At 44.3% G+C, this 17228-nt stretch overlaps 1 protein-coding gene across 2 annotated transcripts in view; it reads left to right on the top strand.

Moving 5' to 3' along the window:
* KIF21B (kinesin family member 21B) overlaps positions 1-17228 on the top strand; it is a 461259-nt gene that overhangs the window by 365936 nt on the left and 78095 nt on the right. For both annotated transcript variants that reach the window (XM_073561060.1, XM_073561059.1), the window contains exons 26-29: positions 7525-7596; positions 13957-14070; positions 14177-14215; positions 14942-15078. In XM_073561060.1, the coding sequence (XP_073417161.1) occupies positions 7525-7596; positions 13957-14070; positions 14177-14215; positions 14942-15078 (362 nt within the window). The remainder of the gene's footprint in view (positions 1-7524; positions 7597-13956; positions 14071-14176; positions 14216-14941; positions 15079-17228) is intronic.

Raw genomic sequence — 17228 nt, 5'->3', positions numbered from 1 at the left:
CTTTTCTCCTTCCCTTTCTTTTTTCCTTTCCTCCCCTACCTATTTTTTCCTTATTTTCTCCTCCCTTCTCGCCCTAAACCAGACACTATTTAATATGTCGCCAACTGTACCTGAGAATTGGTGTTGTGTTTAATGGTGATGTTCAAAAACTTCAAAAATTTTAAAATAAAGAATTTACAAAAAAAAAGGAGTTCAGGTCTTTCAGAGAAGGATGCAAGCTTTTTTTTTCTCTAAGGCCCCGCTCCTCCGGGGATGAGTTCCAGAGGGTGGGGGTCATTATTTCCCTACTTCGGGGGGCTCCACAGGCATGGGCTTTCTCTCTCTCTTCCTCTGCTCCTGAACGTATGTCTGTGAATTTGTTCTTTGAGGCTCTGGGGCACATTTATGATGAGCCTGATAGAGTGTGTCTGGCAGAGGATATGGTGATGATTGTGACACAGGGGAGGCACTCTGCTGAATGGTTCTGCTCAGAGTTTAGACGTTGGACGTCCGAAGTATCCTGAAATGACGCCGCCTAGAGAGGGTTGTTTCGCAGGGGCCTGTCTGACAGTCTGCAGGACGCTCTGGCATTACATCCGCCTCCTGATACCCTGGAGGACGCCATGATGCAGGCGGTCCGTATGGACCGGAGACTCCGTGCTAGAGGAATGATGCAACAAGAGTCTCCCTTGTACCCCAAATTGTGTGACACTGCACCTGTTTCTGAGCCCATGGAGGTTGGGTCAGGCTCAGTTAAGGAGAAAAAGAGAAGGCACCGTAGAGACAACCTACTATGCTTTTACTGTGGAGCCTCTGGACATTGGAAAAGCAATTGCCCCTCCTGCCCTTCTTCAGAGAAACCATCAGAGAAATGACTGAGTCTGGGCAACAATCGAGGAGGTTGTCCAGACTCCCAGGTACATTTTTTCTCACGTATAAAAATGGTGCTCCAGGTTGAATTGGAACTTGCTGGCGGTCCTGTTATGACCACCGCCTTTGTCGACTGTGGTTCCTCCATTAATCTGATTGATGCCCAAGTTGTGACTCTTAATAAGATAGGGACAGTCAGGTTAAAAGACCCTGTTAAAATTGTGGCTGTGGATTCATCCCCTCTTACCCGGGATGGAATTTGTTTTACGTCTGAAGTTTTTTCTGTGAAAGTGGGTTCCACTCATGTGGAAAATTTAAGTTGTTTCATTATGAATAATCTGCCTGCAGGACTGGTATTGGGAATGCCCTGGTTGCAAAGCCACAATCCTCTTAGTGATTGGGTGAAGGGGGAGATCACCCGATGGGGATGTAATGATATTGGTCTGTGTTGTAACCCAGTTCCTTTTGTCAATCCGATAAAATCTGTATCTGTGTCATCTGTCGGTCTGGAGGGTATTCCGGAGTACCTGAGAGACTTTAAAGATGCATTTTCTGAAAGCGAGGCTGAGGCGCTCCCACCACATAGACCATATGATTGTGCTATCAATTTAGTACCTGGAGCCAAATTACCCAAGGCTCGTTTGTTTAATTTGTCCGGGCCTGAGCGCCAAGCTATGAAAGAGTACATTAAAAAAAGCCTTTGCAAGGGGCATAATAGGCCCTCGGTCTCACCCGTGGCAGCGGGGTCTTTCTTTCTAAAGAAAAAAGATGGTCGGTTGCGACCGTGCCTCGACTTTCGAGAACTGAGCAAAATTACTGTTAAGATCACGTACCCTCTCCCATTGATTCCTGATCTATGCAATCAACTCACGGGGGCCAAATGGTTTTCTAAGCTCGATCTATGAGGGGCTTATAACCTTATAAGGATCCGGGAGGGGGACGAATGGAAAACAGCGTTCCTGACAACTGAGGGGCTGTTTGCAAACCTGGTTATGCCCTTCGGCCTCACTAACGCTCCTGCGGTTTTTCAGAACTTTATTAATGTTGTTTTTTCTGACTTGATTGGACGTTACATAGTCATTTACCTAGATGACATCTTGATTTACTCTGAGGACAGTCAGTCACACTTGCACCATCTGCATACGGTTCTTATGAAACTCCGGGAGAACCATTTGTATGCTAAGCTGGAGAAGTGCTCATTTTTTTTGCAAGAACTATCTTTTCTAGGTGTAATTGTATCCGGGGAGGGATTCCGCATGGATCCAGGGAAGGTTCAGGCCATTACAGATTGGGTGCAGCCTCATGACCTGAAGGGGTTGCAGCGATTTCTGGGCTTCGCTAATTATTATAGGAAGTTCATTAAAGGGTTCTCGCAGGTGGTGAAACCCATGACGGACCTCACTCTTAAAGGGGCAGATGTAAAAAGTTGGTCCGTGGCCACAAAAAATTCCTTCCTGGCATTATGAAGTGTTTTACTACAGCCCCTGTGTTGGTACAACCCGATTCATCAAGACCTTTTATCGTCGAGGTCGACACTTCAGAGGTAGGGCTGGGGGCAGTATTGTCACAAGGCCCCTCTACCCTGACTAATCTCAAACCCTGTGCCTTTTTCTCTAAGAAGTTCTCTTCGGCCGAGAGAAACTGTCGGTAACAGGGAATTGTTAGCAGTTAAATTGGCCTTCGAAGAATGGAAGCATTTTTTGGAGGGGGCCGCTCTTCCCATTACGGTCATCACTGATCATAAAAACCTGGCCTATATCGAGTCTGCTAAGAGATTGACCCCCAGACAGGCTTGGTGGGCACTTTGTTTTTCTCAATTTCATTTTACCATCACGTTCCGACCAGGGTCTAAAAATGTAAAGGCGGATGCCTTATCCCGAAGTTTTGATTCTGTGTCCCCTCCAGAACCTCCTTTCTCCATTCTTCAACCGGGAGTGGTTGTAGCCAAAATCTCCTCTGAGTTATAGAGAGAGATTCTGGAAGCACAAGCTCCCAGGAATAAACCCCCAGGTAAATTGTTTGTGCCCGAACAATTCCGTCCCACACTCCTTCAAGAATTTCATGATTCTGTGTTAAGTGCACACCCTGGTATTGCAGCTACCCGGAGGGCAGTAGCTAGGGGTTTTTGGTGGCCCTCTATGGGTACTGATATAAAAAGGTTTGTGAATACTTGTGGGGTGTGCGCGCACTCTAAAAGCTCTCAGGTCCAGCCGGGGAATTGGTGCCTTTGCCAATTCCGGATAAACCATGGACACACCTGTCCATGGACTTTATCACTAATCTTCCACCTTCCAAGGGCAACTCAGTGGTATGGGTAGTGGTTGATAGATTTTCTAAACAAGCCCACTTTGTGCCATTACCTGCATTACCATCTGCTGAAACCTTGGCCCGCTTGTTTATACAGCACATTGTTCGACTGCATGGAATGCCTGTGAACGTGGTGTCGGACAGGGGTGTGCAATTTGTGGCCAGGTTTTGGAGAGCGTTTTGTATGAAGTTGGGGGTCACGTTGTCATTCTCCTCTGCCTATCACCCGGAATCCAACGGACAAACTGAACGCACCAACCAGTCATTGGAGCAGATTCTGAGATGCCTGGCCTCCTCCAGACAGGAAGACTGGTGTGAGGTATTACCCATGGCAGAATCTGCATTCAACTGTTGGATTAATCAGTCTACCGGAAAGTCTCCCTTTCAGGTCAGTTATGGGTTTGTTCCGCAGTTTGGGGAATTTTCCCATATGGATTCGGATAGCCCTGGTGCTGAGGGGATGGTACAACAATTAAAAACCCTCTGGAAGGAGGTGCAGGGGAACATCTCCAAAGTCCAGAAGAAGTTCAAACATTTTGCACACAGGAGGAGGGCGGTGGTTCCTGCGTTGACAGTGGGAGAAAAAGTCTGGTTGTCCACCCGTAACATCAAACTTAAAATACCCTCTATGAAGTTGGGCCCCAAATTTATTGGCCCATACAAGATTGTAGAGGTGATCAACCTGGTGGCATACAGATTACAGTTGCCCACCTCCTTCAAAATCTCTAACGTCTTCCACAGGTCCCTATTAAAACCTGTGGGGACAGTTAGAGAAGATCCCTCATCTGTGGCTCCACCAGTGTTGGTAGAGGGTCAACTGGAGTACGAGGTAGGGCGCATCGTTGATTCGCGGTGGGTGCGCCGGAAACTTCAGTACCTTATCCATTGGAAGGGATATTCCGTTGAGGATCGGTCGTGGGTTCCGGCCAGTTTGGTGCACGCTGATCGACTGGTGCGGGCTTTTCATGCCAGATACCCTGAGAAACCTGGGGGTCCAGTGGCCCCCCATTAAGAGGGGGGTACTGTCATGGTTAGGACCAGGGCTGTGGAGTCGGAGTCGTGGAGTCGGAGTCGGTGCTCATTTTGGTGGAGTCGGAGTCGGTGTTGGAGTCGGTATAAAATGGACCGACTCCGACTCCTAAAATATATAATAAATTGGGTACAGTAATTCAATGCAGGATGTGCTGAATATTTTTTCATAGGAATTTGGGAAAGTTATGAAATGTCCTATAAATGGCTGTTCTATTCCTGATCTAAGGCTACATTCACACACAGCGTTTTTCCTGTGTTTTTTGAGGATACGTTTTTCAGCTGCAAAAGCTGATCATCTATTTAAAAAACCGCATCACCTGAAAGGTTTTAGAGCTCATAGATAATGTTTTCAATAGCAAAAGCAGATTAGAAATCTGCTCTATCTATCCATTTATCCATATCTGTCTATCCATATCGTATCTGTACCAAAAAGAATGAAAACCGGGTAGTACACCAATATATATTCTGTTCTATCTAAATATCTTGATTATGGGATCATAAAAATGATTAAATGTCTGAGGTTCACATTGTACTACAATAAATTTTTCACTTAAATATAAGCAATATGTGTGGGAGTCGGAGTCGGAGTCGTGGAGTCGGAGTCGGAGTTGGAGTCGGAGTCGGTGTAAGGGAAATTGAGGAGTCGGAGTCGCAGGTTTGGCTTACCGACTCCACAGCCCTGGTTAGGACATGGTTAATGTCCTGTTCTCACAGGGTTACTTTTGCCAGCCTCTCTTTGGATCTGGGAGGGGTATTTATACTCACTCCAGACTAGCATTCTCTGTCAGCTATACTGTTATTCTGGCTGTGTCTGACCGACCCCCTGGTGTGCGTGTACTGCATTGCTTGTTTGATTCCCGTGTATGACCCGGCATGTCCCCTCACTCTGAACTCCGTCTCACGTTTTAGGTACTATTGTCTTCTCTGGTTCTGACCTCCTGGCTTGGATATTGTTACTCCGCTCCCCTATTGTACCATCTATTGCCCGTTCTGGTTTTCTGATCTATTGCTACGTCTTGACTATCCGTTCTGTCTAACCCTTTGGTACTGTCCTGCTATCTCGTGCATTGACCCCGGCTTGATCTGGTTTCCACCCCTGTCTATGCCCCTTGGTAACTTGTCCCGTAGTTACCTCTCTAGGAGTTTCCCTGCAGCTCCTAGTCACATGCTTCAGGTCCTGATAGTTTGAAGCACGCATTGTCACCGCTGCTGCCCTGCTCCACAGGTATCTTTGAGCACGTTTTTTTGTACTCAGGACATGCACACTGGCTCAGTGAGCGAGTGTAGTGCGGTGTTCCAGACAATATCTATCTATTTATCTAGAATCAAAAAAGTTGGAACAGCACTTCATGTAGCAGTTATAAGGTGCTCTTTATTGGCCCATATGGCTAATAAAGGGCACCTTAAAACTGCTACATGGAGTGCTGCTGATTCAACTTTTTTTGATTCTATTTACAAGGTTTGGTATATGCCTATGAGACTTTGCACCCTGTTTTTTACTGTGCTGTACTTAAATTCTTTTTTCCATCTATCTATCTATCTATCTATCTATCTATCTATCTCTCTATATATCTATCCCATATCTATCTACCTACTGTAATTAATATCTATCCATCCATCCCATATCTATCTAGCTATCTATCTACTGTACCTATCTAGCTAGCTATCATCTATTATTTCTCTGTTCTGAATGTTTGAGCTGTGAATTTTCTGTACTTGGCTGATGAAATTTTGAGTGTCCCTTGAGATGTGTGCGTAAAAAGCAATTTTTAAGATTTAATAAAGGTTACCGTATATTTTCATTTAAGGGATCTTAGTCAGGAATGTTTTGCCTTAGTCAATTTGTAAATAGTATAGATCACATACTGACACAGTGCTGAGATCACAGACTTCAAGTTTTTCTCCAAACGGCAATCAGTTCTGATGAAGGTCTGAAAAGACCAAAACCTTATACTATATGAATTTCCAATAAATCTGTTTCACTTTTACAAAAATTCTGAGTGCCAAGTTTATTCCTTTTATCCTTTAAGGAGCAGCAACACACCTCTCAGTATCCTCCCTCTTGACATCATTGCTGGGGCCTTTCTTGTGATTTGTAAGCCCAGCACAACGTCATCACTGTGATGTGACACACATTGACATCACGCTGAGCCTACTAAAAGGAAGTAGTGCCGAAGATGCTGGTATGATGTGGGTCACAGGCGTCCGATCCAGCAGCCTTGGAATAGTGATGAGCAAGTATACTCGTTGCTCGGGTTTCCCCGAGCATGCTCCGGTGATCTCCAAGTATTTTGGCGTGCTCGGAGATTTAGTGTTTGTCGACGCAGCTGCATTATTTTTGGCTGCTGGGACAGACTGAATACATGTGAGAAATGCCTGTTTGTTAGGGAATTTCCACATGTATTCAGCCTGTCTAGCAGCCGCAAATCGTGCATCTGCGTCGACAGAAACTAAATCTCCGGGCACACCAAAATACTCAGAGGACACCGGAGCATGCTCGGGAAAACCCGAGCAACAATGAATGCTACTCGCTCATCACTAGTCCTGGATGAAAATTTAGTTAATTCACTCATCTTTAATCCTCTGCATATAGGGCTAGGAAGGCCCAAAGGCAGGAGTCAGGCATCTGGCTGCTGAAAGTATTCCCACTACAGACAAATAGGAAAATAATTCTACAAACCTTGTCTATCTCCCCCTCTCCTTCTAGGTGATGAAATTCCTATTTCTGATAGGCTTTGTAGTTTTCTGCACATATTGTATTTCATGAACAGACTTTCTTAGGGGTGACTTCATTCGTTGCAGCCACAATTTAACCGCACTTCTGCAATTTACCGCAAACGGTTTTCAAATTGACTGTTAATTGATGCATAGGTTTGCAAGTAAATCGTCTCTTTCCCCTCAAAAATATGAAGCCACTAACAGTCAGTGTGAACTCTCCATTTGGCTACAACTTGTGAGCTCGTCCCTTACAGGATATGCCATAAATGCCATTTTAGTATGCTCACCTGTCATGTAAGAAGGAGTCAACCAATTCCGCCCCCCCCCACTGTCCTCTCCTTATATTTTAGTTGATATGTGACTGCAGTCTAATGCAGCCACCTAACCATTTCCGTGTATCGAGAATGGGGCTGCCTGCAACTTGTGAACAAGGGTCCTGTATTATTTGCATGTAGCTGCAGTCCTCAGAATCATATTTTACCTTTGGGCCCTTGGCGCCCAATCTGACACATTTGTCACCTACACGATCCAACAGTGCAGAGACTGAACTGTCACTTTTTATTATCATTACACCTTTTTTTATTTGATATTTAACATTATGTTTTGTTTTTCCCTCAGCCCAAGACAGTCCCGAGGTTCTAACACGTCACCTTTGACACGCAGGAAATCTTATGACAGAGTACAGCTCAGGTAATGGCTACAAAACAAAAACAAAAGAGAGATAAATGATGCGAAATTTACAACGGAATGAGGTGCGGAGTCTTTATCCTAAACTACAGTGCCTTGCAAAAGTATTCGGCCCCCTGGAACTTTTCAACCTTTTCCCACATATCATGCGTCAAACATAAAGATACCAAATGTAAATTTTTGGTGAAGAATCAACAACAAGTGGGACACAATTGTGAAGTTGAACAAAATTTATTGGTTATTTTAAATTTTTGTTCAAATTCAAAAACTGAAAAGTGGGGCGAGCAATATTATTCGGCCCCTTTACTTTCATTGCAGCAAACACACTCCAGAAGTTCATTGTGGATCTCTGAATGATGTCCTAAAATACTAATGATGATAAATATAATCCACCTGTGTGTAATCAAGTCTCCATATAAATGCACCTGCTCTGTGATAGTCTCAGGGTTCTGTTTGAAGCTCAGAGAGCATCATGAAGACCAAGGAACACAACAGGCAGGTCCGTGATACTGTTGTGTAGAAGTTTAAAGCCGAATTTGGATACAAAATGATTTCCAAAACTTTAAACATCCCAAGGAGCACTGTGCAAGACATCATACTGAAATGGAAGGAGTATCATACCACTGCAAATCTACCAAGACCCGGCCGTCCCTCTAAACTTTCATCTCAAACAAGGAGAAGACTGATCAGAGATGCAGCCAAGAGGCCCATGATCACTCTGGATGAACTGCAGAGATCTACAACTGAGGTGGGACAGTCTGTCCATAGGACAACAATCAGTCGTACACTGCACAAATCTGGCCTTCATGGAAGAGTGACAAGAAGAAAGCCATTTCTCAAAGATATCCATAAAAAGTGTCATTTAAAGTTTGCAACAAGCCACCTGGGAGACACACCAAACATGTGGAAAAAGGTGCTCTGGTCAGACTAAACCAAAATCTAACTTTTTGGCAACAATTCCAAACGATATGTTTGGCATAAAGGCAACACAGCTCATCACCCTGAACACACCATCCCCACTGTCAAACATGGTGGTGGCAGCATCATGGTTTGGGCCTGCTTTTCTTCAGCAGGGACAGGGGAGATGGTTAAAATTGATGGGAAGATGGATGTAGCCAAATACAGGACCATTCTTGAAGAAAACCTGTTGGAGTCTGCAAAAGACCTGAGACTGGGACAGAGATTTATCTTCCAACAAGACAATGATCCCAAACATAAAGCAAAATGTACAATGGAATGGTTCACAAATAAACGTATACAGGTTTTAGAATGGCCAAGTCAAAGTCCAGACCTAAATACAATTGCGAATCTGTGGAAAGAGCTGAAAACTGCTGTTTCCAAACGATCTCCATCAAACCTCACTGAGCTTGAGCTGTTTTCCATGGAAGAATGGGCAAGAATTTCAGTCTCTTGATGTACAAAACTGATAGAGACATACCCCAAGTGACTTGCAGCTGTAATCGCAGCAAAAGGTGGCGCAACAAAGTATTAAAGGGGCTGAATAATATTGCACGCCCCACTTTTCAGTTTTTGAATTTCCACAAAAATTTTAAATAACCAATAAATTTCATTCAACTTCACAATTCTGTCCCAATTGTTGTTGATTCTTCACCAAAAAATTTACATTTGGTATCTTTATGTTTGAAGCATGATTTATAGGAAAAGGTTGAAAAGTTCCAGGGGGCTGAATACTTTCGTAAGGCACTGGATATCTGTCATTTCAGGTAACTTTTCAGAATAGGCTAGCTTGTGCGTACATGGGAAATGGCACCATTTATGCCCATTAATGACTTGTATTCTGTACTAGCTGAAGAGCCCGGCGTTGCCCAGGCATAGTAACTAACTGTGTTTAGTTATAACAAATTATAATGATTATATTGCACATAAAAACATTTCACATCATATATTCAGCACTACAGATTTGCAACACAAATGAGCTAAACGATTACCTAATGTGGTGTAGCGCCTACTATGTGTGTTTGGGAACACTCGCTTGGCAGCAGATTAGCGTAGTCAGGCACAGGTTTTTCACACAAAGCAGTCCATACGGTTTATTTGAGCGCCATGAACCACACTGTAAGGCCGGTTTCACATTTGCGTTTAGGGCCGCAGCGTCGGCCTGCGCACGGCCGCCGCTAAGCCCCGCCCCCTGCCCCGCCTCATCTGGTAGCTCCGCCTCTGGGCGCATGACGCTGCATGCGTCATGCGTCCCCTATCTTTATCACTGAGGACGCAGGCCGTGCGCAGTATGCGTTTGGCGGCGCCTGCGTCCTTTTGACGGTGCGCCGACCAGCGCCAAACGTAACCTCTCGGCGCACAGTCAAAAGGACGCAGGAGCAGCCAAACGCATTCTGCGCAGGGCCTGCGTCCTCAGTGATAAAGATAGGGGACACATGACGCATGCAGTGTCATGCGCCCGGAGGCGGAGCTACCGGAGGGGGTGGGGCTTAGCGGCAACCGTGCGCAGGCCGACGCTGCGGCCCTAAACGCAAATGTGAAACCGGCCTAAGCCAGGTTGCACATCACCAGCTTAAACACACTCCATTACTTCATCACGTGTTGCTTTACAAAGCATTCACTAGTCACGCCGGACTTTCTCCAGTCAACGGGTGACCGCACAGTTCAGTAACAGACCATTGTCAATGCACAAAGTTCTTTCCCCATACACAGGGGTTACCTCTCAGGAGCTTCTGCTCCACAGGCTGACTCCTCATAAGTCCAAGGTCCTCAACAGGACAGTGTCTTTCTCAGTGTGGGGCCGTCCCAGGCTCTACTCACACATGTGGCCTGACCGGGTGCTATTCAGGACCCTTGTCCAACACCCAGGCCACCAGGTTCAAGGTCTCACCATGTGCTCCAGAAATCCAAACCTACTCCCAGGATCTTCCAACACAGACCTTCCAGGACCTTGCACCCTGAACCATTCAGGTACACACACTGCCCATGTGACCAGACCTCAGTCACATTTTATGGCTGTAACCACCCCCATGGATGGGCGGTACATGTGGTTAGTCAATTCCTGCCCAGCTCTGTGACTAACCCTATAAGTCCCAGCATAACACTTGTGGAACTATAAGTCCCAGCATAACCATATCATTTTGGGCTTACAGCGTAGAGAACCTCTGCGACACATACCGGCCATTTACACTAATGGCAGTCCCTAATTCACCATCATAATTATACCTCCAAGCACATCCTGAAGCACATACACTGCGCCCCCTAGCTATAACAGAGGTTACTGCATCACATACTCTCCCCCCTGTTCAAACTTGTGGGGTTGAACATTTGTCACACACATCAAGTGCCTCGAGACCGGGTAACCATTGTCGCCTTACCGTACAAGTCGAAAGGACCGTCTAAGTCTGGTTTGGGCGTCATTCAGCATCATGTCTGTGTTAGGCCTCCTACGCACTCAGCGGTCAGTATATCGGCCTTGGGCTTTGGCCCTCAAGTCACAGTCCATCTGTGTCACCAGACTCTTTTTAGTCTCCACACTTTTCCAATACACCCCGTCACCTGACTTTTCTCTCCATGACCGGCTCCCCCGGTTGGTGCGGTCATAAGTTCCACTTACAGTCGATCCCACTGTCTGGTCCGAGTCTGACCCATCTAGTACATCACAGGGAGCTACTGTCCAGGTCTCTCAGTGTCATACTGAGAGTAGAACTGCCACTTTCAGATTCTCGACGTTCTTGCCTTGCTGAAAGTCTTTGGCTACCTGCCATTTCATTGTTTGGAGGGTACCTTCTGGTCCTTATACCTCGGGTTGAAGGCGGCCGCCACCTCATGTTCTGCATCTGTTTATTAATCTGCAGTTGGTCCAGTCTTAGCTGCTCTATCTCCCTCAGGTACGTTACCTGATATTCCAGGAGCATTCGGATGTTCCTAATGCTTTCCACGGAGCCAACGACAATGACTGGAACCATGCCATCTTCACCAGCTACCTGGACTTCACCATCAGATGGGATCCTCACTTTCGCTACTTTGGATCTATTCACAAGCTATTGCATCACTTTTCCAAGCCTTACAATGACTTTCCCAACCAGACGTTTAGGTAGCGGAATTGCGACTTCCACCAAGCCCAGCCGATTTTTAGCTTCCCTCGCAAGCTCCAAACGTCGAGCGGCTTTCATATTACTCAACATGATCATCTGTTTCGGGCGTAGACATTGTAGATGCATATCGCTCCGGACAGGCTTCCGCTTCACTGTGTCTTCACTGGATGACAGTACGACCAACTGCTGAGGCTCAGGTGCCTAGTGCACCCTACACGCTTTGACCGCCTTTTTAAAAACCTCATGCACACCCTCACTGGTACAGGCTTCTTGCATGTCTTCGGGTACCTCTATCATTCACTTGAAGATCGAGGGCTCAATCTCTTCATGGACGGAAGGCTCTCACTTTGCCACAGACTTTTCCACCAAGACCTCTACTACGACCCGGTGATTGTCTTGTTCCATTCTCAGCGCACATTCTTCCTTAGTTTTACACACTTTAAGGCCCCCTCACTAAGATGGGCATTTGTAACTCCGCCTTGCTATCCCTCGGACACGGCTGCTGTAAGTCTTCGACCACCAACTTCTCCTCTTGTAGAAGACATCTTAAGGCTTCTCTGAGTACTTCCACATCTTCCCTTAATGCCTCATTTACACTTTGCAACATTGACATGTGACCTCTGAACCCAGAGACCTCCTTCTCCAGCTCATCCACTCGGTGCTCAGCAGTTTGTCTCTGGGCCTTTTCTTGTTCGATATGCTCTTTTATTGTCTTTAATACAGCCTGTAAACCTTCCACCTTTTGCTTCTCATGATACCACTCTTTATCAAGGTCCTGGAAGCCGCGGACCTATTTCTAATGGTGTCGGACCCGACTCCTGGAGTTTCCCCATTTTCAACAGTCACACCTTTGGTCACCTCTCCAAAACAAAACTAAAGCTTCTGGTTGTGTGTGTGATATGGTGTTAAATGGGAATTGTTAATGTCTGATTGGTGAGGACAAGGTGAGAAAAGGAGTTTTCCAAGAGTGGGTGGTGGGACTTGAGGGATAGAGGTGGAGCTAGGTTGGAGCCTGGACGGAGTCTCAAGTGGGCTCAAAAATGTTGACAGTATGGGGCCCTGAAACTCCTAGTGGCAACCCTGCTTCTGAGTACTGATTTGTAATTCCCGTGTTCTGGCTCTGGTTTGAATTTTGACTACCTGATTTTGTTCTTGATGTGACCCTGCTTGTTGACCCTTACTGCCTCTGATTAGCTCTTCCGGATGGCAGCCCTTCCTTGGAAGCAATCCACTGTACCCTGTTGTAAGACCAGTTCCCTGTACAAGGGATTCGAAGGTGAAGATCGAGGTTTCTCTGAAATGTGCCACACGGAGACGGAGTGCCTTGTGTCTAAGTCTGTCCGATGTAGCCTTTTTGAGCCTGTGTCCTTTGACAGACGTAGCAATAAAACACTTAAAAATTATCTACAAGAGTTTGACAAGCCTAGACCGATCTCAGCATACAATATTTCTCTGTAGTCTTGCATGCTCTGTTTGACCCCTAGATCATTGTATATGCAGATCCTATTGCTGAGACCCACTGGTATACGTATTCATGTCTCAAACCTTTATTGAATTGGCAAAAAGTATTAACAATATTATGAATGTTACTTTGCTGTGTGGTAAAAATGCTTTCTGTATTTGACTGTTTTATTGTAATTCAATACGATTAGTTTAGTTTTAAAGATTAAAGGTTATCTAGCTTGTAAAAAGTATAGCTTATTCACTCTACGCATATTAGTACAGGTTTCACAATATTCCTTAAAACTTTCACATTTTTGTAGACGTTCTATCTTATACAGTATGTTAGTGCTCATTAAAGGGAATCTGTCATGAGGTTTTTGCTGCCTCATCTTAGAGAAACATAATGTAGGAAAGGGGCCCTCATTCCAGTGATGTATCATTTAGTGTACTGTGTGCAGCAGTTCTGTTACAATCAGATTTCTTAAATGTAGAATACAGCAAATCTGAGAAAGCTGCCCCTGCCCACACCGGGTTCTTTATGTACATTGTCTTTTGAAAGCAAGCTGCTTATCACAGAGGGGACGGAGTCGGACAACTTGACACATAGCTGCTAGTCACAGGTTTGATAATGTCCTATTGATAAAACCGTCATTGTAAGTTAACATCACATAGCCTGATAAGTGACACGTCACTGAATTCTGTGCTTTAACCCCACATCATGCTGTCATCAGATTACACAGCAAAAACTTGCTGACAGATTCCCTTTAAACATGATTATTTTTATATAATTATTGTAGCAATTATTTATTCAAGTCCAGTCACATATTCTCTATTGATAATTCTCTATTGCTAATTTACTTCTTAGATGTCCGGACTCCCCTTTGATACCACCTTCATCACCTCCAATGCGTCTACGTAATGACAAGAATGTCTTCTCCCGTCTAACAAGCAGTCAGTCTACAGGGAATGTATTAGATAAGTAAGAAACTGAGGTCCACACACTTTATACTGTCTTTATCTATTTAAATTTGGCCTCTCTTTATATCGTATATTAACTATATTTTTAAACTGCTCTTTCTCTGTAGGTCTGAGGAAGGTGACTCTTTTTTCTCAGATATGTCCAGGTATTTCATATAATCATATTTAAGACGATCAAAAAAATGTTGTAGGTTGTCCTAAGGGCATTGCTTCAGCCTTAAATGACATGTGTGCTCATCATCTCCATTATAGCAAACAAAAGCTATCTGTGCTGTCAGTGTAACTAACTACTGTATAAAAAAGGATACATTTTCACATGTTTTTTCTTAGATATTTCTAACTTACCATAATATTTATAAAACATACAATATATGCATAAAATTATATTACACGCCTACAGTTGTGCTCAAAAGTTTACATACCCCAGCAGAATTTTTGCTTTCTTGGCCTTTTGTCAGAGAATATGAATGGTAACACCAAACCTTTTTCTCCACTCATGGTTAGTCGTTGGGTGAAGCCATTTATTGTCAAACTACTGTGTTTTCTCTTTTTAAATTATAATGACAACCCAAAACATCCAAATGACTCTGATCAAAAGTTCACATACCCCACCTCTAAATACCGTGTTATGTGCTACTTGAGATCAGCAATAGAAAATCCAGCACGATTGGAAAAATAGGTTTCGCAGGTCACAAAGCGACACCCTAGTTATCCATTCGCTCCAATGTTGCAATATGTCACTGGGTTTTCAGTCTGAAGTGACACATATCCCTACGGAGCACTAGCCTAAAAATGTTCCTAAATTTATAGTTGATTTTTTTTTTATTCTATGGCTCTAGCTATAATAATATTTTATATTTTCTGCCACACAGGGGTGTGATTACACCTGTAGGTGGTGTTAAAGGGTCCAGAACAGCCCCACTCCAATGTATAGCTGTTGCAGAAGGCCATACAAAACCTGTACTCTGCGTAGATGCTACTGAAGAATTATTATTTACTGGATCAAAAGGTGAGAAAAGAGACTGAGAAAATTTCAGACCTGATATCGAATGAATTATCAGATACTTTTGTAGTATTCGGCAGCACAGTTGCTTTATGGTTAGCTCAATTGTTTGGCAAAACAGTGTTTCTAGACTCTATTCCAACCAAGAGCAACATTTGTTTGGCATTTGTATGTTGTGTGCAGTGCTTACTTGGGTTCACTGTTGGCTAAGAACACCAAACACCCATGCTGGGATCTTCCTCTAACAGCAGCAATTAAAGGTAGCCCCGACTGCTACTGATAGCCCCCTGAATGTTAATACCGCCATCCTGTTTGATCATTCATTCCAGCCACCCTTCGGCACTTTTGTGGGTTGATGGTGCCATGTTGGTTCTTCTGTGAAGCCTAGCCACAGACTCCACTTCATAGGAGACCAGGATTTTTACTGTATACTGCTGTATTAGTATGCAGTACGAGTGATAAAACAATCACAGGTTCACGTTCCCTATGGAAACTAAAAAAAACATATGTAGGAAAAAAGATTAAGAAAATATTAAACAACAAAAAAATAAAAATCCAGTTACAGATAAAATGAGAAAAAAAACTAGAAAATGATATATTTATATATATATATATATATATATATGTGTGTATATATATATATATATATATACACACACATACACATATTATATACTTTATAGCCACATCCGTAAAAGTCTGTTCCATCAAAATATAAAATTGCTTCTTTTTTTGTCGTCGCAGCTCTTACACAAATTGCAATAAAAAATGGTCAAAATACGTGCTTCAAAATGCTATCAATAAAGCAATGCCTCGCCATGCAAAAATACAAGCTTTCACCTAGTCCGATTGATGGAAAAATAATAACGTTATGGGTCTCTGGGACTAGTGACATTTTGTTTCACAAAGTTCAGAATTTTTGAAGCCACTAAGCTTGCAACAACTTATGTTTGGTATCACCATAATCATACTGATCTTAAAATCATGTTGACAGGTCGTTTTTACTGCAAAATAATGTCCCCAAAGCAATGAAGAACTGTATGTTCTTCACCATTTCTGCAATTTTCCAAAAACATTATCTGGTAAAATGAATGGTGTGTTTCACAACTCCTCTCTCAAAAAAACAAGCCCTCACACCGCTATGCCAGTGGAAGAATAAAACAGTTATGGGTGTTTTAAACAGGAGAGATAAAAATGAAAATTGGGTGCAGCCGCTATCTATTTTCCACTCTACTAATATATAATATTTAACATTATTAATATATACTATTTAATAATACGAATATATACCGTATTTTTCGCTTTACAAGATGCACTTTTGTTCCCCCAAATTTTTTGGGAAAGTGGGGGGTGCGTCTTATAATGCCAATCTGTGTGCTGCTGTGATATAGTGTGGGGGCCGGCTCTGGCGTGGTGTCAGGGGGCTGGGGTGGGCTGGCTGCGGGCTGCAGAGACAGCAGGAGGTCCTGTGTTCCCGCTCATTAGGCTCATGTAATATTCACTGCACCCACTGTTCATCACCTTGGTGCTGAAGCCGCGCCGAGTTGGTAGACAGGGGAGCGGTGCATATTACATGTGCCTGCATTCTCCCCCCATCACTATAGTCACCTACCGATGATTGCTCCCGCTCCCAGCTCCCCCCGTGGCTTTCCTGTGTCTGCTGACATCCTCCTCCAACAAGGCGCATGGCGGCAGCTGCTCATTCAGGTAGTTCATCGCTTCAGGACCTTCCATGATGTGACCAATAGGACCTGCGGTCACGTGACTCCCAGTGTGCACTGGGAGTCACGTGACCGCAGGTCCTATTGGTCACATCATGGAAGGTCCTGTAGCTACAATGAGCTGCCTGAATGAGCAGCAGCTGCGCATGCCCTGCAGGAGGAGGATGTCAGCAGACACAGGAAAGCCATGGGGGGGAGCTGGGAGCAGGAGCCATCATCAGAAGGTGAGTTAACTGTTTATTATTTTATCATGTGCTTGCCAGCAGGGGGGAAATATAGGGACGGGGGCCATGTGTGACAGCAGGGGGGAATATAGGGATGGGGGGACAATGTGTGCCAGCAAGGGGGAATATATTGACGGGGGGACAATGTGTGCCAGCAGGAGGGAATATAGGGATGGGGGGACAATGTGTGCCAGCATGGGGGAATATATTG

The sequence above is a fragment of the Dendrobates tinctorius genome, unplaced genomic scaffold (genome assembly GCF_039654945.1).
Source record: "Dendrobates tinctorius isolate UK_male_01 unplaced genomic scaffold, ASM3965494v1 ptg000312l, whole genome shotgun sequence".
Taxonomy (NCBI): domain Eukaryota; kingdom Metazoa; phylum Chordata; class Amphibia; order Anura; family Dendrobatidae; genus Dendrobates; species Dendrobates tinctorius.
Note: the sequence above shows the minus strand (reverse complement) of the source record. Positions and strands in the feature narration are given on the sequence as shown.